At 44.8% G+C, this 27,911-nt stretch overlaps 1 protein-coding gene across 2 annotated transcripts; it reads right to left on the reverse strand.

The window, feature by feature from the left end:
- Positions 1-101: 101 nt before the first annotated feature.
- Positions 102-27,615, reverse strand: tsen2 (TSEN2 tRNA splicing endonuclease subunit). Of its 2 annotated transcripts, none has more exons than XM_014168481.2 (11): positions 27,278-27,615; positions 26,992-27,058; positions 26,859-26,898; positions 20,088-20,655; positions 17,768-17,857; positions 12,137-12,187; positions 11,889-12,027; positions 7,689-7,725; positions 7,488-7,599; positions 1,258-1,347; positions 102-374 (listed from the first exon to the last, which is right to left on the reverse strand). In XM_014168481.2, exons 1-11 carry the CDS (start codon positions 27,464-27,466, stop codon positions 315-317), a joined length of 1,443 nt encoding a protein of 480 aa, XP_014023956.1. In that variant the 5' UTR covers positions 27,467-27,615; the 3' UTR covers positions 102-314. The 2 variants fall into 2 exon arrangements, with proteins under 2 accessions (XP_014023956.1, XP_014023955.1); XM_014168480.2 differs by having other exon boundaries at positions 17,768-17,860.
- Positions 27,616-27,911: the final 296 nt, after the last annotated feature.

Below are 27,911 nucleotides of genomic sequence, written 5' to 3' on the forward strand. Positions count from 1 at the left end.
GAGTCCATGCAACTTATGTGACTTGTTAAGCAAAATGTGTACTTCTGAAACGATTTAGGATCGCCATAACAAAGAGGTTAAATACTTACTGACTCAAGACATTTCAGTTTACATTTTTATTTAAAAAAAATATTTCTAAAAACATAATTCCACTTTGACATTATGGGGCATTGTGTTAAGGCCAGGGACACAAAATTGAAATGTTATCCATTTTAAGTTCAGGCTGTAACAACAAAATGTGGAACAAGTCAAAGGGTGTGAATACTTCCTGAAGGTGCTGTATATTTACACAGCAGCAGACAAAAAAAAATAAGTCATATGTCGTCCGTCTCTGTCCGCTCTCGTGATGATATCCATCTGCTTAAAATAATCTCCTGAAGAACAACAGATTAGAGCGAGAAAGAGGTTAGAGAGATGACAGGTAGAGGGGAAAGAGGTTAGAGAGATGACAGGTAGAGGGGAAAGAGGTTAGAGAGATGACAGGTAGAGGGGAAAGAGGTTAGAGAGATGACAGGTAGAGGGGAAGGAACAGAGCAAGGGTTAACAGAGAGAGAGGTTAGAGAGATGACAGGTAGAGGGGAGAGAGGTTAGAGAGATGACAGGTAGAGGGGAAAGAGGTTAGAGAGATGACAGGTAGAGGGGAGAGAGGTTAGAGAGATGACAGGTAGAGGGGAAAGAGGTTAGAGAGATGACAGGTAGAGGGGAAAGAACAGAGCAAGGGTTAACAGAGAACGGGTTAACAGAGAACGGGTTAACAGAGAACGGGTTAACAGAGAAAGGGTTAACAGAGAACGGGTTAACAGAGAACGGGTTAACAGAGAACGGGTTAACAGAGAACGGGTTAACAGAGAACGGGTTAACAGAGAAAGGGTTAACAGAGAACGGGTTAACAGAGCAAGGGTTAACATTAACAGAGAACGGGTTAACATTAACAGAGAACGGGTTAACATTAACAGAGAACGGGTTAACATTAACAGAGAACGGGTTAACAGAGAAAGGGTTAACAGAGAACGGGTTAACAGAGAACGGGTTAACAGAGAACGGGTTAACAGAGAAAGGGTTAACAGAGAACGGGTTAACAGAGAAAGGGTTAACAGAGAACGGGTTAACAGAGAAAGGGTTAACAGAGAACGGGTTAACAGAGAACGGGTTAACAGAGAAAGGGTTAACAGAGAACGGGTTAACAGAGAACGGGTTAACAGAGAACGGGTTAACAGAGAAAGGGTTAACAGAGAAAGGGTTAGGCGGAAGTCGTACCTGAACTTTGACCCTGCAGAGACAGTCTGGAGAGGAGAGTTGTTCCTCTGTCAGGTGAGGTGGGTAGATGACGTAGCACAGCATCAAGTCCTAGAATACAACACACAGACAGGAATCATCCTCAATGTATTGATCACATCTTTACTAATACCGCAGAAATCAGCATCCAAATCCATTGGATGTAGTGCTCAATGTTTCTTCAAATTATTTTCGTGACTGAGCAAAATTTCAGATCTGCTGAGCGCAAACTTGAACGTTGTGAAAATTCTGTGCAACTTCCAGCACACGTTTACTGTAAACACTAAGGCTGTACCCGCTTTTAGTTACAGTTTTAACAGAGGCCAAGTAGGCTACTGTGGCTATTGATCATAATGTAGGCCTACTAGAGTGGTCTACCATAAAAAAACAATGGAGAAAATGCATCCCATAACATCTCGCTTTGATCTCAAACAAGTGCATCCACTATGCTGTAAACACAGTCCAGTTCAAAGTAAGTGGCACAGATCCATATATGGCAATGGTTTATTTGCATATAGGCCTACTGCAGCTCTGATTGGTTATGCCGCACCGGTCTGTGTAGGGGCTGAGTAGTGCATGTCAATGCAATAGAATCCTACACCTATACGTTCTGCCTACAACAAGATCTCTTGCTTAGTTTGTTTTGTTTTGGTATCTAGTATTGTGTTGATTCTATTACAATTGCCAAAGTAAAAGGAAACATTGATGGTGTTAACATGGAAAACTCTAGAACAGTGGTCACCAACCTTTTCTGAGTCAAGATCACTGAGTCAAAAATGCAAGCCGAGATCTACCGCTCAGATTTTTTTTTTAACATGACGTAAATAACGTAAGCCTATGCAACATTAACATATCAATGAGGTTTGTGCAGTAGGCTGTAAGGCCCAATATATATTAGCTTTGCTTGAATTGCCCTGCCAATGCATGGTTGTTCAGGCCATTTAAAAAATATATATATTTCAAAATTGGAGGTGATCACACCGGTAATAGATCAGTTGTTGTATTACTTGTGAGGCACAGCTGAGTGAGCATACATGTAAATCATTTGCTTTTTATTTTACTGGGCTGATGGTGCCTGCATCTCCGTCAGCGGAGGGAGAGAGCAGCAGATGAGGGTCCGCCTCTCAACATCCCGCCGCTCTCCCTTTCCTCCACTGACAAAAAAGGAATGGCGAAACAAGTCGCACCGCATTACTTCTGCCACATGCACAAATTCATGTTGTTACTTCTATGAGCAGAGAAATGACTTCAATGCGAGCTTTGAGGCAAGCAACACTGAAGCATGCTTGAGAGCACCAGCTGTTCCGGATGACTGTGTGATCACACTTTCATCGGCTACGGAGAGCAAGACATTTAAACAGGTCAACATTCACAAGGCCGCAGGAGTAGACGGATTACCAGGACGTGTACTCAGAGCATGCGTTGACCAACTGGCAAGTGTCTTCCCTGACTTTTTCAACCTCTCCCTGACCCAGTCTCTAATACCTTCATGTTTCAAGCAGACCACCATAGTCCCTGTGCCCAAGAACACCAAGGTAACCTGTTTAAATGACTGCAGCCATGAAGTGCTTGGAAAGGCTGGTCATGTCTCACATTAACACCACCATCCCAGAAACTCTAGAACCACTCCAATTTGCATACCGCCCCAACAGATCCACAGATGACGCAATCTCAATAGCACTCCACACTGACATTTCCCACCTGGACAAAAGGAACACCTACGTGAGAATGCTGTTCATTGACTACAGCTCAGCATTCAACACCATAGAGCCCACAAAGCTCACGGGCTGCCCCCAGGTGGTAAGGGTAGGTAACAACACATCTGCCACGCTGATCCTCAACACTGGGGCCCCTCAGGGCTGCGTGCTTAGTCTCCTCCTGTACTCCCTGTTCACCCACGACTGCGTGGCCAAGCCCGACTCCAACACCATCATTAAGTTTACAGATGAGACAGCCTATAGGGAGGAGGTCAGAGACCTGGCATTGTCAAATCAAAGTTTATTTGTCATGTGCGCTGAATTCAACAGGTGTAGACCTTACAGTGAAATGCTTACTTACAGGCTCTAACCAATAGTGCAAAAAAGGTATTAGGTGAACAATGGGTAATAAAACAACAGTAAAAAGACAGGCTATATACAGTAGCGAGGCTATATACAGACACCGGTTAGTCAGGCTGATTGAGGTAGTATGTACATGTAGATGTGGTTAAAGTGACTATGCATATATGATGAACAGAGAGTAGCAGTAGCGTAAAAGAGGGGTTGGTGGGTGGGACACAATGCAGACAGCCCGGTTAGCCAATGTGCGGGAGCACTGGTTGGTCGGCCCAATTGAGGTAGTATGGACATGAATGTATAGTTAAAGTGACTATGCATATATGATAAACGGATAGCAGCAGCGTAAAAAGAGGGGTTGGGGGGCACACAATGCAAATAGTCCGGGTTAGAGGTCGACCGATTATGATTTTTCAACGCCGATACCGGTTATTGGAGGACCAAAAAAAGCCGATACCGATTAATCGGCCGATTTTTTACATTTATTTATAATAATGACAATTACAACAATACTGAATGAACCCTTATTTTAACTTAATATAATACATCAATAAAATCAATTTAGCCTCAAATAAATAATGAAACATGTTCAATTTGGTTTAAATAATGCAAAAACACAGTGTTGGAGAAGAAAGTAAAAGTGCAATATGTGCCATGTAAAAAAGCTAACGTTTAAGTTCCTTACTCAGAACATGAGAACATATGAAAGCTGGTGGTTCCTTTTAACATGAGTCTTCAATATTCCCAGGTAAGAAGTTTTAGGTTGTAGTTATTATAGGAATTATAGGACTATTTCTCTCTATACGGTTTGTATTTCATATACCTTTGACTATTGGATGTTCTTATAGGCACTTTAGTATTGCCAGTGTAACAGTATAGCTTCCGTCCCTCTCCTCGCTCCTACCTGGGCTCAAACCAGGAACACATCGACAACAGCCACCCTCGAAGCAGCGTTACCCATGTAGAGGAAGGGGAACAACTACTCCAAGTCTCAGAGCGAGTGACGTTTGAAACGCTATTAGCTCGCACCCGGCTAACTAGCTAGCCATTTCATATCGATTACACCAGCCTAATCTTGGGAGTTGATAGGCTTGAAGTCATAAACAGCGCAATGCTTGAATTATTGCGAAGAGCTGCTGGCAAAACGCACGAAAGTGCTATTTTGAATGAATGCTTACGAGCCTGCTGCTGCCTACCATCGCTCAGTCAGACTGCTCTATCAAATCATAGACTTAATTATAACATAATAACACACAGAAATACGAGCCTTATGTCATTAATATGGTCGAATCCGGAAACTATCACGTTTATTCTTTCAGTGAAATACGGAAACGTTCCGTATTTTACCTAACGGGTGGCATCCCTAAGTCTAAATGTTCCTGTTACATTGTGTGGTGGATGAATCAGAATTAGTTGGGTAACATAGATAATTAAGATGTTTTATTAGTATAATATGCTTATTTGAGATACTTGTCATTAGAAAGTGTCCTTTGGACTCTGGTGTCTTTCAGTTGCATGTCTACCTTAGCTGGGGCTCAGACACTTGGGGCCCAGAGAGGGGAGAGGTCAGGCTTGTTTTTTACATGTCTCTGTTGCTATGCAGAATATCAGCAAGAGAGGAGGACAGAATGAAATATTGTCTTCATATGTGAGTGTCTTTACCTATTCTTAAACCATGTGAAGGGATGGCGTGATTAATGGGGAACCAATTATTTGTCTCCACAATGTCTGTGCGCAGGTCACTCCCCTCAGTGAGCTTGTCCAGGAGTGGGAACAAGAGGTGTTTTACTGAGGATGGGCCTCTATGAGATAGCGCTGACAAAGGAGATTTATGATGTATTTTGATAAGAAAGCCTAAAAAGCATTCCAGAGGACATGAGCTAATGGTTCTGTTCTATACCGTACCAGGGAGGGACGGTTCTAGGGGGACCAGATACTGGTCTATATAATGAACACTGTTGAGATAGCAGTTGCTGTCTGCTGTGCTTTATAGATATATTTTCATACAAAACTTAACCTTTGTGAACTGTTCCTAAGATTTGTGGTTCGTCAATGTACGTTGAAGGGGTGGTTCTTGGGTATAAAATATCTCAGTAGCCATTGTGTTAAAACCTTCCTGGTTCATTCGAGAGAGTGCATTATTGAAGATCAAAGTACTTTTGCAAAAGTATCTTAAGTATTAAAGATGTAGTTTAACTCAGACTGGTGTGTTTGTAACTCTCCTCATTTGGTAATGCAGAAATTAGCCACCACAATTGCACAACCTTCAATGTTATGTCATAATTTGTAAGTCGCTCTGGTTAAGAGCGACTTAAGAACTCATGAACTGGCAAATCTGGTGCAGTTCATGAGGAGGAGATGCACTGCAGTATTTAATGCAGCTGGTGACCACACCAGAAACTGACTTACTTTTGATTTCGGCCCCCCCTTTGTTCAGGGACATATTATTCAATTTCTGTTAGTCACATGTCTGTGGAACTTGTTCAGTTTATGTCTCAGTTGTTGAATCTTGTTACGTTCATACAAATATTTACACATGTTAACCTTTATTTACACATGTTAACCTAAGTTTACATACACTAAGTTGACTGTGCCTTTAAACAGCTTGGAAAATTCCAGAAAATGATGTCATGGCTTTAGAAGCTTCTGATAGGCTAATTGACAACAGTTGAGTCAATTAGAGGTGTACCTATGGATGTATTTCAAGGCCTACCATCAAACTCAGTGCCTCTTTGCTTGACATCATGGGAAAATCAAAAGAAATCAGCCAAGACATCAGAAAAAAATTGCAGACCTCCACAAGTCTGGTTCATCCTTGGGAGTAATTTCCAAACGCCTGAAGGTACCACGTTCATCTGTACGCAAGTATAAACACCATGGGACCACGCAGCCGTCATACCGCTCAGGAAGGAGATGCGTTCTGTCTCCTAGAGATGAACGTACTTTGGTGCGAAAAGTGCAAATCAATCCCAGAACAACATAAGACTATATACTATACATTACATATACTAACTATGTAATATAATGTTCATAGATGACCAGCAGGGTCAAATAATAATAATCACAGTGGTTTTCGAGGGTGCAACAGGTCAGCACCTCAGGAGCTAACATCCCACACACTCCATATGCTTACCATAATTTATACACACTACACACAGCATATACTAACTACTACATACTACACACTCCATATACTTACCATAATATATACACACTACACACAGCATATACTAACTACTACATAGACTACATACTACACACTCCATATACTTACCATAATACATACACACTACACACTACATATACTAACTACTGCATAGACTATATACTACACATTACATACCACATACACTAACTACTACATAGACTACATCCCACACACTACATATACTTACCATAATACATACACACTACACACAGCATATACTAACTACTGCATAGACTATATACTACACATTACATACCACATACACTACATATACTAACTACTACATAGACTATATACTACACATTACATATACATACCACATACACTACATATACTAACTACTGCATAGACTATATACTACACATTACATACCACATACACTAACTACTACATAGACTACATCCCACACACTACATATACTTACCATAATACATACACACTACACACAGCATATACTAACTACTGCATAGACTATATACTACACATTACATATACATACCACATACACTAACTACTACATAGACTATATACTACACATTACATACCACATACACTACATATACTAACTACTGCATAGACTATATACTACACACTCCATATACGTACCATAATATATACTACACACTGCTAATACAACTCCATATTAGAAAGGTTTTCTTAATGTTTTGTCCACTCAGTGTATTTCTACATCTTATTTATATGTACAACACTGTCAGAGGTATCTGTCAGGTGAAATGGGTAGATACAGCATCAACTCCTGGGATACCATACGGTTGATTTATTAGTTACTTTGTATATGTTATTGTGGAGAACATATTTTTGTATTAAGGGAAGACACCGCCATGAATATGCCCCAAGGCTAGGTAGGGGTATAAACAAATAATTAATTAGAAATAGAATTACAATGTTATGGTGGACTGGACCCAGGTAGTAAGGTGAAGGTGTGTTACCTTGGAAACGTTGCCGGTAATCCTGCTGAGAGCAGCCAGAGACCTCCAGCTGAACGGACGGAGAGCCCCTCCCCCACATGGCTGGTCTACCTTCTCCACCACCACAGAATAACTAGAGGGAGATAAATATTTCACATAAACACTATTTAAACAATTACTGGATCTCAATGGAAATGTTAATGTACTGTAATTCATACAAACCTTGCATGGTAGAAAGGTGGTCCTTTTCGGTAAAGCACTGCATGGAAGAGAAAATACAGTACAAGACAATAAGACTAAGAATTATCATAGCATCTCACATCTGAGTGTCTAGTGTTTTATAGCTGGAGGATCACAGTCAATCCATTCAACTAACAGTGAAACAAGGTCTATACTGCAAACATTCAGATTCAACCCATCAGGTTAACAGAGAAACTGTACCGCCAGTCAACCCATTACACTAACAGAGAAACTGTACCGCCAGTCAACCCATTAAACTAACAGAGAAACTGTACCGCCAGTCAACCCATTAAACTAACAGAGAAACTGTACCGCCAGTCAACCCATTAAACTAACAGAGAAACTGTACCGCCAGTCAACCCATTAAACTAACAGAGAAACTGTACCGCCAGTCAACCCATTAAACTAACAGAGAAACTGTACCGCCAGTCAACCCATTAAACTAACAGAGAAACTGTACCACCAGTCAACCCATTACAAAAAAGACAGATCATGAGCAGATGAGCCACTTAATCTTTCAGCATGTTTTACAAAAAGATAGATTTACAGTTGGATAAACTTGGATAAAATCTAATTTTATTTGTCACATACACACGTTTAGCAGATGTTATTTCGGGTGTAGCGAAATGCATGTAGGACATACATACAGGATTCTTATTCCCAAGGACTACAGAGCAAATGCTCTGGCAAACCAACGACCAGCAAAAGAAGCAGAAACCTGAAACTACCATCCAACCTGGAACTGAGTGAGTCATGTTTAGTCTGAAGCTACTTTTAAAGCCAAGAACAAAAAGACATCACAATAATCTATTTTCATTTATAAGGACTGGATACTAAGGTTACTAGGACAGAACAGATCCAGATACAACTTCAATAAGCACTGTGGTGTGAAGTGAGAGGTGTCAAAGCCCTTGAGCCCAACAATTGCAGGAGAGTTGCAGGAAGCTCCATGGCTTCCCCCTGTTCAGAGGTCATCACAATATAGTACCCCTTGGATGAAAAAAATGTATAAAAAATGAGAAGGCACAGAGACACTTTTTTGTAGAGCTGGCCACCCGGCCAAACTGAACAATCGGGGCAGAAGGGCCTTGGTCAGGGAGGTGGCCAATAACACGATGGTCACTCTGACAGAGCTGCAGAGCTTCAGAGTTCCTCTGTAGAGATGGGAGAACCTTCCAGAATGACAACCATGTCTGCAGCACTCCACCAATCAGGCCTTTATGGTTGAGTGGACAGTCAGAAGCCACTCCTCAATAAAAGGCACGACAGCCCGCTTGGAGTTTGCCAAAAGGCACCTAAAGGACTCTGACCATGAGAAACAAGATTCTCTGGTCTGAAGAAACCAAGATTGAACTCTTTGGCCTGAATGCCAAGCGTCACGTCTAGAGAAAAGCTGGCACCATCCCTATGGTGAAGCATGGTGGTGGCAGCATCATGCTGTGGGGATGTTTTCAGTGGCAGGGAATGGGAGACTAGTCAGGATCGAGGGAAAGATGAACGGAGCAAAGTACAGAGAGATTCTTGATGAAAACCTGTTCCAGAGGGCTCAGGAAACATGGCTCACTCGGGATACGTTAGAGTCGGTACAGCCACTTGTTTTTTCACACGCATCGCGCCGACAGAAACAAACATCTCTCTGGTAAGAAGAAGGGTGGGGGTGTATGCCTTATGCCTTATGATTAACTAGTCGTGGTGTGATCATAACAACATACAGGAACTCAAGTCCTTTTGTTCACCTGACCTAGAATTCCTTACAATCAAATGCCGATCGCATTATCTACCAAGAGAATTCTCTTAGATTATAGTCACAGTCGTGTATATCCCACCCCAAGCAGACACATCGACGGCCCTGAAAGAACTTAATTGGACTCTATGTAAACTGGAAACCACATATCCTGAGGCTGCATTTATTGTAGCTGGGGGTTTTAACAAGGCTAATCTGAAAACAAGGCTCCCTAAATGTTATCAGCATCTCAAATGCGCGACCTGGGCTGGCAAAACCCTGGATCATTGCTACTCTAACTTCCGCGACGCATATAAAGCCCTCGCCCGCCCTCCTTTCGGGAAATCTGACCACGACTCCATTTTGTTGCTCCCAGCCTATAGACAGAGACTAAAACAGGAAACGCCCGTGCTCAGGTCTGTTCAACGCTGGTCTGAACAATCGGATTCCACGCTTCAAGATTGCTTCGATCACGTGGACTGGGATATGTTCCGGATAGCGTCGAACAACATTGATGTACACGCTGATTCGGTGAGCGAGTTTATTAGCAAGTGCATCGGTGATGTTGTACCCACGGCGACAATTAAAACCTTCCCCAACCAGAAACCGTGGATTGATGGCAGCATTCGCGCAAAACTGAAAGCGCGGACCACTGCTTTCAATCAGGGCAAGGCGACCGGAAACATGACCGAATACAAACAGTGTAGCTATTCCCTCCGCAAGGCAATCAAACAAGCTAAGCGTCAGTATAGAGACAAAGTAGAGTTGCAATTCAACGGCTCAGACACGAGAGGTATGTGGCAGGGTCTACAGTCAATCACAGACTACAAAAGGAAAACCAGCCCCGTCGCGGACCACGATGTCTTGCTTCCAGACAAACTAAACAAATTCTTTGCTCGCTTTGAGTACAATACAGTGCCACTGACAGGGCCCGCTAACAAAACCTGCGGGCTTTCTTTCACCGCAGCCAACGTGAGTAAAGCATTTAAACGTGTTAACCCTCGCAAGGCTGCCGGCCCAGACGGCATCCCTAGCCGCGTCCTCAGAGCATGCGCAGACCAGCTGGCTGGTGTGTTTACGGACATATTCATCAATCCCTATCCCAGTCTGCTGTTCCCACATGCTTCAAGAGGGCCACCAATGTTCCTGTACCCAAGAAAGCTAAGGTAACTGAGCTAAACGACTATCGCCCCGTAGCACTCACCTCCGTCATCATGAAGTGCTTTGAGAGACTAGTCAAGGAGAGACTAGTCACCTCCACCCTACCTGACACCCTAGACCCACTCCAATTTGCTTACCGCCCCAATAGGTCCACAGACGACGCAATCACACTGCCCTAACCCATCTGGACAAGAGGAATACCTATGTAAGAATGCTGTTCATCGACTACAGCTCAGCATTTAACACCATAGTACCCTCCAAACTCGTCATTAAGCTCGAGACCCTGGGTCTCGACCCCGCTCTGTGTAACTGGGTCCTGGACTTTCTGACGGGCTGCCCCCAGGTGGTGAAGGTAGGAAACAACATCTCCACCCCGCTGATCCTCAACACTGGGGCCCCACAAGGGTGCTTTCTCAGCCCTCTCCTGTGCTCCCTGTTCACCCATGACTGCGTGGCCATGCACGCCTCCAACTCAGTCATCAAGTTTGCAGACGACACTACAGTGGTAGGCTTGATTACCAACAACGACGAGACGGCCTAGGGACTTCAGAGTGTGGTGTCAGGAAAATAACCTCACACTCAACGTCAACAAAACAAAGGAGATGAACTTCAGGGACTTCAGGAAACAGCAGAGGGAGCACCCCCCTATCCACATCGACGGGACAGTAGTGGAGAAGGTGGAAAGTTTTAAGTTCCTCGGCGTTCACATCACGGACAAACTGAAATGGTCCACCCACACAGACAGCATGGTGAAGAAGGCGCAACAGCACCTCTTCAACCTCAGGAGGCTGAAGAAATTTGGCTTGTCTAAAACACTCACAAAGCTTTACAGATAAACAATCGCGAGCATCCTGTCGGGATGTATCACCGCTTGGTACGGCAACTGCTCCGCCCACAACCGTAAGGCTCTTCAGAGGGTGGTGCGGTCTGCGCAACGCGTCACTGGGGGAAAACTACCTGCCCTCCAGGAACCCTACACCACCCGATGCCACAGGAAGGCCAAGAAGATCAATGTGGATGGGGGGTGCTCCCTCTGCTGTTTCCAGCTACAACAGTCATTTACAAGATTAACAATGTCTACACTGCATTTCTCATCAATTTGATGGACAAAAAAAAGTGCTTTTCTTTCAAAAACTATGTCTAAGGGACACCAAACTTTTGAAAGGTAGTGTGAACACACACACACACACACACACACACACACACACACACACACACACACACACACACACACACACACACACAATGAATTGGCAAGGGCACTAGAACAGTCTACAATTAATGAATTATTAACTCACTGAGGTCAGTCCCGTACTTCACCCCAGGCTTGGGCACCCACCCCCTGCTGCGGAAGTAATGGTAGGCCATGTATGACGTCTCAAAGTGGGGCTGAACCGACCGGAACATCTCCCACAGCTGGAGCACCGACAATGGCTCCTGAAGAGGAAGTCAGAATAAGCAAGACTCGCACTAAACAAACATGCACCATAACAACAAAGGCTTTAGTTAATAAGACGTATATGTTTATAAGACTGTAGCTTCTTACCTCATTGTAGTAAACTGAAAGGCATCCTAATGCATAGACCAAGAAGAAAGCCTGAAAGAAGAAAATAATTTTCAAAAGATCAGAAAAAGATGAGAAATACAGTGCAGTCTTAGAGGGAGGAGCTCCTAACGTTTAAAATGGCATCTATCCCATTGATCAGTGGTCACCAACCAGTCAATCGTGATCGACTGGTCTATCTCCAAGCCTTTCCTAGTAGATCGCCAAACATTTCTGTAAAAAGCCCAATGATAAAGCCTTGCATTCCTATTTTGTTTAGCTCTGTCTGGTAGCGGTAGGTGCACTTGATTCAGCTGGCCAGCTCACCGGGTAGTCAGTGTTCTGATTTTGAACCATTTCATGTGTCTGAAGGTACAAACTCCACCTACCGGGCGGGCCTGGAGAGCAAATCAAGTGCACTTAGGCCTAACTGTCACGTCCTGACCAGCAGAGGGAGTAGTTGTTTAGTATTGGGTCAGGACGTGGCAGAAGATGTGTGTTGTATGTAGTTTCTAGTTGTTCTGTTTCTGTGTTAGTCTGTGTGACTCCCGATCAGGAACAGCTGGATATCGTTGTTCCTGATTGGGAGTCATATATTAGGTGTGTGTTTTTCTCTTGGGGTTGTGGGTTGTTTTATTTTGCACTGCTGTAAGTATCTATATGGACAGTAGAACTGTCGGTTTGTCCTTCGTTATTTTCTTGTTTTTCCGTGTTCTCATTATTTAATGAATTATGATGTTGAGCACGCAATCCGCTGCGCCTTGGTCTTCTCTACAGTACGACAACCGTTACACTAGCATGACCATCCTTGAGATGTTTCTACAACTTGATTGGAGTCCACCTGTGGTAAATTCAACTGATTGGATATGATTTCTCTGACCGTGCATGTCAGAGAAAAACCTAGCCATGAGGTTGAAGGAATTGTCCGTACAGCTCTGAGACAGAATTGGGTCGAGGCACAGATCTGGGGAAGGGTAACAAGACATTTCTGCAGCATTGAAGCAAGAACACAGTTCAAATACCTTAGAAATGCTATTACTTCAATTTCTCAAACATATGACTATTTTACACCATTTTAAAGACAAGACTCTCGTTAATCTAACCACACTGTCCAATTTCAAAAAGGCTTTACAACGAAAGCAAAACATTAGATTATGTCAGCAGAGTACCCAGCCAGAAATAATCAGACACCCATTTTTCAAGCTAGCATATAATGTCACATAAACCCAAACCACAGCTAAATGACACCCCTAGGACATTATGTTATACAATACATGCATGTTCTGTTCAATCAAGTTCATATTTATATCAAAAACCAGCTTTTTACATTAGCATGTGACTAGCATGTGACTAGCATTCCCACCGAACACGTCCGGTGAATTTACTAAATTACTCACGATAAACGTTCACAAAAAACATAACAATTATTTTAAGAATTATAGATACAGAACTCCTCTATGCACTCGCTATGTCCGATTTTAAAATAGCTTTTCGGTGAAAGCACATTTTGCAATATTCTCAGTAGATAGCCCGGCATCACAGGGCTAGCTATTTAGACACCCAGCAAGTTTAGCACTCACCAAAGTCAGATTTACTATAAGAAAAATGTTATTACCTTTGGTGTTCTTCGTCAGAATGCACTCCCAGGCCTTCTACTTCAATAACAAATGTTGGTTTGGTCCCAAATAATCCATAGTTATATCCAAACAGCAGCGTTTTGTTCGTGCGTTCAAGACACTATCCGAAAGGGTAAAGAAGGGTGACGAGCACGACGCATTTCGTGACCAAAGAATTCTAAATATTCCATTACCGTACTTCGAAGCATGTCAACCGCTGTTTAAAATACATTTTTATGCCATTTTTCTCGTAAAAAAGCGATAATATTCCTACCGGGAGTGGTGGTTTTCGTTCAAAGAGAGGGAAAATAAAAACATCTCGTGCCCTCGTGCACGAGCCCCAGTCTGACGGTCCTCTGACAGGCCACTATCCAAACGCTAATGTGTTTCAGCCTGGGGCTGCCTCGATATCATTCAGCTTTTTCCCGGGTTCTGAGAGCCTATGGGAGCCGTAGGAAGTGTCACGTTACAGCAAAGATCCTCAGTCTTCAATAAAAAGAGCCAAGATGAACAAGAACTTGTCAGACAGGCCACTTCCTGTTCAGAATCTTCTCAGGTTTTTGCCTGCCATATGAGTTCTGTTATACTCACAGATACCATTCAAACAGTTTTAGAAACTTTAGGGTGTTTTCTATCCAAAGCCAATAATTATATGCATATTCTAGTTACTGGGCAGGAGTAGTAACCAGATTAAATCGGGTATGTTTTTTTATCCGGCCGTGTAAATACTGCCCCCTATCCCCAACAGGTTAAAAGGAAGAAGTTCGGAACCACCAAGACTCTGGCTAAAGCTGGCCGCCCGGGCAAACAGCAATCGGGGGAGAAGGGCCTTGGTCAGGGAGGTGACCAAGAACCCGATGGTCACTGACAGAGCTCCAGAGTCACTCTGGAGATGGGAGAACCTTCCAGAAGGACAACCATCTCTGCAGCACCAACAATCAGGCCTTTATGCTAGTGTGTCCAGGCGGAAGCCACTCCTCAGCAAAAAGGCACATGACAGCCTGCTTGGAGTTTGCCAAAAGGCATCTAAAGGACTCTCAGACCATGAGAAACAAGATTCTCTGGTCTGATGAAAACAAGATTGGCCTGAATGCCAAGTGTCACGTCTGAAGGAAACCTGGCACTATCCCTATGGTGAAGCATGGTGGTTGCAGCGTCATGCTGTGGGGATGTTTTTCAGCGGCAGGGACTGGGACACTTGTCAGGATCGAGGGAAAGATGAACAGAGCAAAGTACAGAGAGATCCTTGATTAAAACCTGCTCCAGAGCGCTATGGACCTCAGACTGGGGCAAAGGTCACCTTCCAACAGGACAACAACCCTAACCACATAGCCAAGACAATGCAGGAGTGGCTTCGGACAAGTCTCTGAATGTCCTTGAGTGGCCCAGCCAGAGGCTGGACTTGAACACGATCGAACATCTGTGGAGAGACCTGAAAATAGCTGTGCAGCGACTCTCCTAATCCAACCTGACAGAGCTTGAGAGGATCTGCAGAGAAGAATGGGAGAAACTCCCCAAATACAGGTGAGCCAAGCTTGTAGCATCATACCCAAGAAGACTCAAGGCTGTAATCACTGCCAAAGGTGCATCAACAAAGTACTGAGTAAAGGGTCTGAATTATTCTTCTGTAAATGTGATACTTTGTTAATTTTTTATAAATTTGCTAACATTTCTAATAATCTGTTTTTGCTTTGTCATTATGGGGTATTGTGATGTCATTATGGGGTATTGTGATGTCATTATGGTGTATTGTGTGTAGATTTGACGAGGGAAATAAACAATTTAATCAATTTTAGAATAAGGCTTTAATGTAACAAAATATGGAAAAAGTCAAGGGGTCTGAATACTTTCCGAATGCACTGTATACCTCACGTGTTGAAATATAATTTTTAAATGGTTGGTGAAGAACAACATTGGCAGGGCAATTCAAGCACAGCCAATATGCAGTGATAATGTATTGGGCCTATAGCCAACTGCACAAACCTCATTGCTACAGTACTTTTTAATAGGTTAATGTTGCATAGGCTTACGATTTTTTTAAGTAATTAAAATGAAGTTTGAGCAGTAGATCTCGGCCTGCATTTTGACTCAAAGTGATCTTGGCTCAGAAAAGGTTGCTTTACAACACCCTAGATAATGGCACTCTAGTGCACTAGGGGCACAGTATTGGTGGTGCTAGTGGAGGTGTCATCAGGACAGGGAGAGTGGTGGGGACAGTGGACAGGGAGGGTGGTGGGGACAGAGGACAGGGAGGGTGGTGGGGACAGTCGACAAGGGAGGGTTGTGGGGACAAGGGAGGGTTGTGGGGACAAGGGACAGGGAGGGTGGTGGGGACAGTGGACACGGAGGGTTGTGGGGACAAGGGAGGGTTGTGGTGACAAGGGAGGGTGGTGGGGACAAGGGAGGGTGGTGGGGACAAGGGAGGGTTGTGGGGACAGAGGACAGGGAGGGTGGTGGGGACAGGGAGAGTTGTGGGGACAAGGGACAGGGAGGGTGGTGGGGACAGAGGACAGGGAGGGTGGTGGGGACAGGGGACAGGGAGGGTGGTGGGGACAGTGGACAAGGGAGGGTGGTGGGGACAAGGGAGGGTGGTGGGGACAGGGGACAGGGAGGGTGGTGGGGACAGGGAGGGTGGTGGGGACAGGGGACAGGGAGGGTGGTGGGGACAGTGGACAAGGGAGGGTTGTGGGGACAAGGGAGGGTTGTGGGGACAAGGGACAGGGAGGGTGGTGGGGACAAGGGAGGGTGGTGGGGACAAGGGAGGGTGGTGGGGACAAGGGACAGGGAGGGTGGTGGGGACAGAGGACAGGGAGGGTGGTGGGGACAGGGAGAGTTGTGGGGACAAGGGACAGGGAGGGTGGTGGGGACAGAGGACAGGGAGGGTGGTGGGGACAGGGAGAGTGGTGGGGACAGGGGACAGGGAGGGTGGTGGGGACAGGGAGGGTGGTGGGGACAGGGAGGGTGGTGGGGACAGGGGACAGGGAGGGTGGTGGGGACAGGGAGGGTGGTGGGGACAGGGGACAGGGAGGGTGGTGGGGACAGTGGACAAGGGAGGGTGGTGGGGACAAGGGAGGGTGGTGGGGACAGAGGACAGGGAGGGTTGTGGGGACAAGGGAGGGTTGTGGGGACAAGGGACAGGGAGGGTGGTGGGGACAGAGGACAGGGAGGGTGGTGGGGACAGAGGACAGGGAGGGTGGTGGGGACAAGGGACAGGGAGGGTGGTGGGGACAGAGGACAGGGAGGGTGGTGGGGACAGAGGACAGGGAGGGTGGTGGGGACAGGGAGAGTTGTGGGGACAAGGGACAGGAGGGTGGTGGGGACAGGGAGGGTGGTGGGGACAGGGGAGGGTTGTGGGGACAAGGGACAGGGAGGGTGGTGGGGACAGTGGACAAGGGAGGGTGGTGGGGACAAGGGAGGGTGGTGGGGACAGGGGACAGGGAGGGTTGTGGGGACAGAGGACAGGGAGGGTGGTGGGGACAGAGGACAGGGAGGGTGGTGGGGACAGAGGACAGGGAGGGTGGTGGGGACAGGGGACAGGGAGGGTGGTGGGGACAAGGGACAGGGAGGGTGGTGGGGACAGTGGACAAGGGAGGGTGGTGGGGACAGGGAGGGTGGTGGGGACAGGGGAGGGTTGTGGGGACAAGGGACAGGGAGGGTGGTGGGGACAGTGGACAAGGGAGGGTGGTGGGGACAGGGAGAGTTGTGGGGACAAGGGACAGGGAGGGTGGTGGGGACAGGGAGGGTGGTGGGACAGGGGAGGGTTGTGGGGACAAGGGACAGGGAGGGTGGTGGGGACAGTGGACAAGGGAGGGTGGTGGGGACAAGGGAGGGTGGTGGGGACAGGGGACAGGGAGGGTTGTGGGGACAGAGGACATCCTCATCATCATCATCAGATCCAGCTGTAACAATACAATCCTCATTAACATGTTATTGATTCCCTCTATCACAGCCAAACTATTGTTCAGGACAACTAGCGTAGAGAAGAAAACAGAGAAGAGCAGAGTGGATGGTGTCTTACCTCCTCCAGAGTCAGTTGAAGGTACTCTAGCAGTCTGAAGGGGTTGACTCTACACACTCTCCTCAGTGTCGTCCCTGGCCCTGCTCTGCCCTGCTGGAACACACAGAACCACAAAACATCAGAAACATGATCCCATGGTGGTCTATGTAAGATCCCAGGGCCTCTGACACATCACAGTGTTGAGGCTTCACTACAGCCTGGGGTTTGATCCCAGGCTGTGTCACAGCCCGCCAGGACCGGGAGTCCCAATGGACTCCCCACAATTGGCCCAGCATCGCACCGGGTTAGGGGAGGGTTTGGCCGGGGGGCTTTCCTTGGCCCATCGCATTCTAGCGACTCCTTGTGGCGGGCCGGGTGCTTACAAGCTGAATTCAGTCATCAGTTGAACAGTGTTTCCTCCGACACGTTGGTGCGGCTGGATTCCGGATTAAGCGAGCGGTTGTTAACCTGTCTGGGCTAGGGGGCAGTATTTTCACGGCCAGATGAAAAACGTACCCAATTTAAACAGGTTACTACTCTGGCCCAGAAACTAGAATATGCATATTATTAGTAGATTTGGATAGAAAACACTCTGAAGTTTCTAAAACTGTTTGAATGGTGTCTGTGAGTATTACAGAACTCATATGGCAGGCAAAAACCTGAGAAAAATCTAAGCAGGAAGTGGAAAGAATTGTTGTAGTTCTTTTGATTCTCTATCGAAGCTACAGTGTCTGTGGGGGACGTTGCACTTTCTAAGGCTTCCATTGGTTGTCTAAAGCCTTCAGAAAGTGGTTTGAGCATTTTCCTGTCACTGGGCAGATAATAGGAGCTCAGTTACTGAGTTATCTGCCTGGCAACAAAGGGATTGGATATGCTCGGTCCCGCGAGCACACCCCTCCTTTTTCTTCTTGAATGAATACGCTATTGTCCGGTTGGAATATTATCACAATTTTACGTAAAAAATACCATAAAGATTGATTTTAAACAGCGTTTGACATGCTTCTAAGTACGGTAATGGAACATTTTGACTTTGTCTCTCGTTCCACACTCGCGCGTTATGCCTTTGGATAAGTGATCTGTACGCACGAACAAAACGGAGGTATTTGTACATAAATATGGATTATTTCGAACAAAAACAACATTTCTTGTGGAAGTAGCAGTCCTGGGAGTGCATTCTGACGAAGATCAGCAAAGGTAAGAGAATATTTCTAATACTAATTCTGAGTTTAGGTTGCCCCGAACTTGGCGCGTGTCTGAATAGCTCACCGTGATGGCTGAGCTATGTACTCAGAATATTGAAAAATGTGCTTTCTCCGTAAAGCTATTTTAAAATCTGACACAGCGGTTGCATCCAGGGGTAGTCTATCTATAATTCTTTAAATAATTGTTATATATTTTGTCAACGTTCATGATGAGTATTTTTGTAAATTGATGTGCACATTCACCAGGCGTTTTGGTGGGAATACATTTTCTGAACATCACGCGCCAATGTAAAATGCTGTTTTTGGATATAAATATGAACTTTATCAAACAAAACATACATGTATTGTGTAACATAATGTCCTAGGAGTGTCATCTGATGAAGATCATCAAAAGGTTAGTGCTTCATTTAGCTGTGTTTTGGGTTTTATTGACACATGTCCTTGCTTGGAAAATGGCTGTGTGATTATTTTTGTCTATGTACTCTCCTAACAATCTAATGTTTTGCTTTCGCTGTAAAGCCTTTTTGAAATCGGACAATGTGGTTACCATCAAGGAGAAGTGTATCTTTAAAATGGTGTAAAATAGTTGTATGTTTGAGAAAGTTGAATTATGACATTTTGTTGTTTTTGAATTTGCCGCCCTGATATTTCACTGGGCTGTGGTTAAGAAGCAGCGCGGCTTGGCGGGTCACATGACTTGACCTTCGCCTCTCCGGAGCCCGTTGGGGAGTTGCAGCGATGATACAAGATTGTAATAATAATAAACCAATTGGATATCACGAAATTGGGGAGAAAAAGGGGGTACATTTTTATTAACAACGAATAATAACTAACCCTAAATTAAATATATATATATATAAAATATCCCAAAACACATCAGTTACATTATTATTATATTACATGTCAATAAGAACACTGTCAGCAACGTCTGACACAGTAGGCCTAGGCTACGCAGAACACATGGTTCTAGTTTATACATACACTGAATAACGAGTCAGACCAGGGTAGACCACAAGACCTGACCAGGACAAACTCCTGACTACAACTAGGGCCCAGAGGTTTTCCTGGTTGGGTCACCTGGTCAGGAACAACTTGTGAGAAAATGTGTTAAATGATTTGTCCTGATAATTACACCGTACCTTGACAACACTATTCTCCTCTTCCATCACCAGTACATACTCATACCCACGGTCTGCCCCCTGTTGGCCTGCCTCTGTCTGTCTGTCTCTCTGCAGGGTGAGGGTCTCCAGCACGCTGTCGTCCAGGCGACAGCCACAGTCAACCAGCCAGTCATCATGCCTGGGGCATCGGACCGTAGCCAGGGCCGCTGGGTCTATCTGCTGGGGCTCCTGGGGGTACAGCTCAGACAGTGGGTCGAACCGACCATCTCCTTGACTCCTAGGCCTCTTAGCCTGGGGACACTGACTGTCCTGCTCCCCCTGCTCCTCTGGGCTCCAGGAGGCTGATGCCTGGCCCTGCTGTCTCCCTGTCCCTGCCTGCTCTGAGGCCACTTCCTGGGGTTTACCTGCCCCTGACCCTGTTTCCTCACTCCTGTGAGGGCTGGCTGGGCAGTCATCATTTCCATTTTCCTCTCTGAGCTCTGGCTCCATTGGCTGACTAAGTCTCTGCAGCATCTGATTGACAACCTCCTCCTCCAATCCTTGAGCTAGGAGTACGTCCCGTGCCCAGCTCAAATGCTTCTGGTACCTGGGAGAGAGGAGACAGGTAGACTCATGCTGTGTAACTGGTAGACAGCAATACACTACATGATCAAAAGTAAGTGGACACCTGCTCGTCAAACATCTCATACCAAAATCATGGGCATTAATATGGAGTTGTTCCCCCCCTTTGCTGCTATAACAGCCTCCACTCTTCTGGGAAGGCTTTCCACTAGATGTTGGAACATTGCTGCAGAGACTGCAGCTTCCATTCAGCCACAAGAGCATTAGTGAGGTTGGGCGCTGATGTTGGGAGATTAGGCCTGGCTCGCAGTCGGCGTTCCTATTCATCCCAAAGCTGTTCGATGGGGTTTAGGTCAGGGCTCTGTGCAGGCCAGTCAAGTTCTTCCACACAGATCTCAACAAACCATTTCTGTATGGACCTCACTTTGTGCACAGGGGCATTGTCATGCTGAAACAGGAAAGGGCTTCCCCAAAGTTGGAAGCACAGGATCGTCTAGAATGTCATTGTATGCTGTAGCGTTAAGATTTCCCTTCACTGGAACTAAGTGGCTCAAACCATGAAAAACAGCCCCAGACCATTATTTCTCCTCCACCAAACTTTACAGTTGGCACTATGCATAGGGGCAGGTAGTGTTCTCCTGGCATCCACCAAACCCAGATTCATCCATTGGACTGCCAGATGGTGAAGCGTGATTCATCACTCCAGAGAACGTGTTTCCACTGCTCCAGAGTTCAATGGCGGTGAGCTTTACACCACTCCAGCCGACGCTTGGCATTGCGCATGGTGATCTTAGGTTTGTGTGATGCTGCTCGGCCATGGAAACCAATATCATGAAGCTCCCAACAAACAGTTCTTGTGCTGACTTGCTTCCAGAGGCAGTTTAGAACTCAGTAGTGAGTGTTGCAACTGAGGACAGACGATTTTTACGCACTTCAGCACTCCGAGGTCCCGTTCTGTGAGCTTGTGTGGCCTACCACTTCTCGGCTGAGCCGTTGTTGCTCCTAGATGTTTCCACTTCACAATAACATCACTTACAGTTGAACGGGGCAGCTCTAGAAAGGCAGAAATTTGACAAACTGACTTGTTGGAAAGGTGGCATCCTATGACAGTCACGTTGAAAGTCACTGAGCTCTTCAGTACGGACCAACGGATGTGGCTGAAATAGCAGAGTCCACTATTCGAAGGGGTGTCCACATACTTTTGTATATAGACTTGAAGTCGGAAGTTTACATACACTTAGGTTGGCGTCATTAAAACTCATTTTTCAACTACTCCACACATTTCTTGTTAACAAACTATAGTTTTGGCAAGTCGGTTGGGACATCTACTTTGTGCATGACACAAGTAATTTTTCCAACAATTGTTTACAGACAGATTATTTCACTTATAATTCACTGCATCACAATTCCAGTGGGTCAGAAGTTTACATACACTAAGTTGACTGTGCCTTTAAACAGCTTGGAACATTCCAGAAAATGATGTCATGGCTTTAGAAGCTTCTGATAGGCTAATTGACATAATGAGTCAATTGGAGGTGTACCTGTGGATGTATTTCAAGGCCTACCTTCAAACTCAGTGTCTCTTTGCTTGATATCATGGGAAAATCAAAAGAAATCAGCCAAGACCTCAGAAAAATAATTGCAGACCTCCACAGGTCTGGTTAATCCTTGGGAGCGATTTCCAAACGCCTGAAGGTACCACGTTCATCTGTACGCAAGTATAAACACCATGGGACCACATAGCCGTCATACCGCTCAGGAAGGAGACGTGTTCTGTCTCCTAGAGATGAACGAACTTTTGTGCGAAAAGTGCAAATCAATCCCAGAACAACAGCAAAGGACCTTGTGAAGATGCTGGAGGAAACAGGTACAAAAGTATCTACATCCACAGTAAAACGAGTCCTATAATCGACATAACCTGAAAGGCCGCTCAGCAAGGAAGAAGCCACTGCTCCAAAACCGCCATAAAAAAGCCAGACTACGGTTTGCAACTGCACATGGGGACAAAGATTGTACTTTTTGGACAAATGTCCTTTGGTCTGATGAAACAAAAATAAAACTGTTTGGCCATAATGACCATCATTATGTTTGGAGGAAAAAGGGGGAGGCTTGCAAGCCGAAGAACACCATCCCAACCGTGAAGCACAGGGGTGGCAGCATCATGTTGTGGGGCTGCTTTGCTGCAGGAGGGACTGGTGCACTTTACAAAATAGATGGCATCATGAGGAAGGGAAATTATGTGGAGATATATATATATATATAGAAGCAACATCACAAGACATCAGTCAGGAAGTTAAAGCTTGGTCACAAATGGGTCTTCCAAATGGACAATGACCCCAAGCATACTTCCAAAGTTGTGGCAAAATGGCTTAAGGACAACAAAGTCAAGGAATTGGAGTGGCCATCACAAAGCCCTGACCTCAACCCTATAGAGAATTTGTCGGCAGAACTGAAAAAGCGTGTGCGAGCAAGGAGGCCTACAAACCTGACTCAGTTACACCAGCTCTTTCAGGAGGAATGGGCCAAAATTCACCCAACTTATTGTGGGAAGCTTGTGGAATGTTACCTGAAACGTTTGACCCAAGTTAAACAATTTAAAGGCAATGCTACCAATTACTAATTGAGTGTATGTAAACTTCTGACCCACTAGGAATGTGATGAAAGTAATAAAAGCTGAAATAAATAATTCTCTATACTATTATTCTAACATTTCACATTCTTAAAATAAAGTGGTGATCCTAACTGACCTAAAACAGGGAATTTTTACTAGGATTAAATGTCTGTAATTGTGAAAAACTGAGTTTAAATGTATTTGGCTAAGGTGTATGTAAACTTCCGACTTCAACTGTATAGTGTATCATAAAATGAATGCACTAAGTTGCTGTGTGTGAGTGTCTGCTAAATGACTAAAATGTAGAGGGAGGAGAGGAGTGAGATCTGCAAGGCCATGATGCTGGAACTAAAAAACAGATCAGAGGGTCAGGCTGAGGGTTTACTCTGCTAGCTAGTTTGTTAAATAACATGCTGCTGTTTCCTGCCATGCTTCCTCTGGTCAACTATCAACTCAAAACATTTCACATGTATCAGAATGTGGACTCTCGTTCTATTCGGATCTATTCCATTGTACTGTATATTCTACTGTACTCTGTCATAACATACACCTGTCAGCAACGGGTGTGGCTGAAATAGAAGAATCCACTAATTTGAAGGGGTGTCCACATACTGCTGTATATATAGTGAATGAAGGGGTGTCCACATACTGCTGTATATATAGTGTATGAAGGGGTGTCCTCATACTGCTGTATATATAGTGGATGAAGGGGTGTCCTCATACTGCTGTATATATAGTGGATGAAGGGGTGTCCTCATACTGCTGTATATATAGTGGATGAAGGGGTGTCCTCATACTGCTGTATATATAGTGGATGAAGGGGTGTCCTCATACTGCTGTATATATAGTGAATGAAGGGGTGTCCTCATACTGCTGTATATATAGTGTATGAAGGGGTGTCATACTGCTGTATATACAGTGTGTGAAGGGGTGTCCTCATACTGCTGTATATATAGTGTATGAAGGGGTGTCCACATACTGCTGTATATATAGTGTATGAAGGGGTGTCCTCATACTGCTGTATATATAGTGGATGAAGGGGTGTCCTCATACTGCTGTATATATAGTGTATGAAGGGGTGTCCTCATACTGCTGTATATATAGTGGATGAAGGGGTGTCCACATACTGCTGTATATATAGTGAATGAAGGGGTGTCCTCATACTGCTGTATATATAGTGGATGAAGGGGTGTCCTCATACTGCTGTATATATAGTGTATGAAGGGGTGTCCTCATACTGCTGTATATATAGTGTATGAAGGGGTGTCCTCATACTGCTGTATATATAGTGGATGAAGGGGTGTCCTCATACTGCTGTATATATAGTGGATGAAGGGGTGTCCTCATACTGCTGTATATATAGTGGATGAAGGGGTGTCCTCATACTGCTGTATATATAGTGTATGAAGGGGTGTCCTCATACTGCTGTATATATAGTGTATGAAGGGGTGTCCTCATACTGCTGTATATATAGTGTATGAAGGGGTGTCCTCATACTGCTGTATATATAGTGGATGAAGGGGTGTCCTCATACTGCTGTATATATAGTGTATGAAGGGGTGTCCTCATACTGCTGTATATATAGTGGATGAAGGGGTGTCCACATACTGCTGTATATATAGTGTATGAAGGGGTGTCCACATACTGCTGTATATATAGTGAATGAAGGGGTGTCCTCATACTGCTGTATATATAGTGTATGAAGGGGTGTCCTCATACTGCTGTATATATAGTGAATGAAGGGGTGTCCTCATACTGCTGTATATATAGTGTATGAAGGGGTGTCCTCATACTGCTGTATATATAGTGGATGAAGGGGTGTCCTCATACTGCTGTATATATAGTGGATGAAGGGGTGTCCTCATACTGCTGTATATATAGTGTATGAAGGGGTGTCCTCATACTGCTGTATATATAGTGAATGAAGGGGTGTCCTCATACTGCTGTATATATAGTGGATGAAGGGGTGTCCTCATACTGCTGTATATATAGTGGATGAAGGGGTGTCCACATACTGCTGTATATATATAGTGTATGAAGGGGTGTCCTCATACTGCTGTATATATAGTGGATGAAGGGGTGTCCTCATACTGCTGTATATATAGTGTATGAAGGGGTGTCCTCATACTGCTGTATATATAGTGGATGAAGGGGTGTCCTCATACTGCTGTTATATATAGTGGATGAAGGGGTGTCCTCATACTGCTGTATATATAGCGAATGAAGGGGTGTCCTCATACTGCTGTATATATAGTGTATGAAGGGGTGTCCTCATACTGCTGTATATATAGTGTATGAAGGGGTGTCCTCATACTGCTGTATATATAGTGGATGAAGGGGTGTCCTCATACTGCTGTATATATAGTGGATGAAGGGGTGTCCTCATACTGCTGTATATATAGTGGATGAAGGGGTGTCCTCATACTGCTGTATATATAGTGGATGAAGGGGTGTCCTCATACTGCTGTATATATAGTGTATGAAGGGGTGTCCACATACTGCTGTATATATATAGTGTATGAAGGGGTGTCCTCATACTGCTGTATATATAGTGTATGAAGGGGTGTCCTCATACTGCTGTATATATAGTGGATGAAGGGGTGTCCTCATACTGCTGTATATATAGTGGATGAAGGGGTGTCCACATACTGCTGTATATATAGTGGATGAAGGGGTGTCCTCATACTGCTGTATATATAGTGGATGAAGGGGTGTCCTCATACTGCTGTATATATAGTGGATGAAGGGGTGTCCTCATACTGCTGTATATATAGTGGATGAAGGGGTGTCCTCATACTGCTGTATATATAGTGGATGAAGGGGTGTCCTCATACTGCTGTATATATATAGTGGATGAAGGGGTGTCCTCATCCTGCTGTATATATAGCGAATGAAGGGGTGTCCTCATACTGCTGTATATATAGTGTATGAAGGGGTGTCCTCATACTGCTGTATATATAGTGGATGAAGGGGTGTCCTCATACTGCTGTATATATAGTGGATGAAGGGGTGTCCTCATACTGCTGTATATATAGTGGATGAAGGGGTGTCCTCATACTGCTGTATATATAGTGGATGAAGGGGTGTCCTCATACTGCTGTATATATAGTGTATGAAGGGGTGTCCTCATACTGCTGTATATATAGTGGATGAAGGGGTGTCCTCATACTGCTGTATATATAGTGGATGAAGGGGTGTCCTCATACTGCTGTATATATAGTGGATGAAGGGGTGTCCTCATACTGCTGTATATATAGTGGATGAAGGGGTGTCCTCATACTGCTGTATATATAGTGGATGAAGGGGTGTCCTCATACTGCTGTATATATAGTGGATGAAGGGGTGTCCTCATACTGCTGTATATATAGTGGATGAAGGGGTGTCCTCATACTGCTGTATATATAGTGGATGAAGGGGTGTCCTCATACTGCTGTATATATAGTGAATGAAGGGGTGTCCTCATACTGCTGTATATATAGTGGATGAAGGGGTGTCCTCATACTGCTGTATATATAGTGGATGAAGGGGTGTCCTCATACTGCTGTATATATAGTGGATGAAGGGGTGTCCTCATACTGCTGTAGCCATCTAGTCCTGCTCTATCAGCAGCTACTTACTTGAACAGGGAGATGACAGGTAGAACTCTCTCACCAAACTCTACAGAGACAGAGAGAGAGGACACGTTAAGATGGGCCAGCTCCACAACACTGTTGACCAATCCAATTATCGACAAGCCTGGTTAATACTCACTTTCCCATTGGTGTGAGATACTGTGGTCTGGTCTGCTTCTTGACAAGATGCCTTTACCAAAGTAACCCTTGATAATAAAAAAAAACATGACAAAGTCAAAATGAGCAGCTCCATAATCTTGGAACAGAACAAAGTATTTTACTATGACTAGTTACTGAAGTAGTGAAGGGCTAGTAGCTAACTTCATCATACTAACGTTAGTAGGCTCCTCTCAACAGTGAATATGTATTGAATATTTAGCTAAACAACTGTATTTTATCAACAGAGCCTGCTGGCTGCTACACACCTTGCCGTAGAGAGCTTGTATGTGGTCAGGGTCCCTGACAACGACATGCTGGTTGACCATATCTGCTCTGTAGATTAGGGTCTGCTGCAGCCTCGCATCCACCGCAGCAAGAGGGACCGGAAACGGGGCGTCGTACGTCTCATACACTCTGGGCCGCCGTTTGGGTGCCTGGAACACCGCCTCCATCATGGCGTTAAATATGGACGTATCTGACAACACATATGTTATTTGCTTCTCCTCTTGTAAGGATGCGTTACATTACTAGAACAAGCGGTAATGTGAACACACTCTGTTCAATGAGTGTTACACGAATTCCTTCCGTCGGGAACACACTGGTACATTACACTTACTTCCTAGCCACACTGAGTGTAATAAAGATTTCTAACCAGTAAGGGGGGGTGTTTGTCATGTTAATGCCTGTTAGGGTCAGAAAGCTACTGTTCTATCTATTCTACAACCTTGATCATACTCAATTAGTAGAATTACACGCTTAAGGTCAACATCTTCAGACTATGATGTGTGTACTAATGTTTCAGAGTTTACCAGCATCAGACCTACCTTATTCTCACTTTCAAACATCGTTTTTGTGTCTAATAGGCTAAAACACACATTATGTTACCATCTGACTCCAGAG

The sequence above is a fragment of the Salmo salar genome, chromosome ssa22, assembly GCF_905237065.1.
Source record: "Salmo salar chromosome ssa22, Ssal_v3.1, whole genome shotgun sequence".
In the NCBI taxonomy this organism is placed as follows: domain Eukaryota; kingdom Metazoa; phylum Chordata; class Actinopteri; order Salmoniformes; family Salmonidae; genus Salmo; species Salmo salar.

Excerpts from the sequence above, each read along its gene's own strand:
- tsen2 (XM_014168480.2), bottom strand. The coding sequence starts at position 27,466 with ATGATGGAGGCGGTGTTCCAGGCACCCAAACGGCGGCCCAGAGTGTAT. Across the intron at positions 26,899-26,991 it reads TATCTCACACCAATGGGAAA|AGTTTGGTGAGAGAGTTCTA; the intron begins GTGAGTATTAAC and ends CTGTCTCTGTAG. Across the intron at positions 7,726-11,888 it reads GAAGTACGGGACTGACCTCA|TGCTTTACCGAAAAGGACCA; the intron begins GTGAGTTAATAA and ends TCTTCCATGCAG.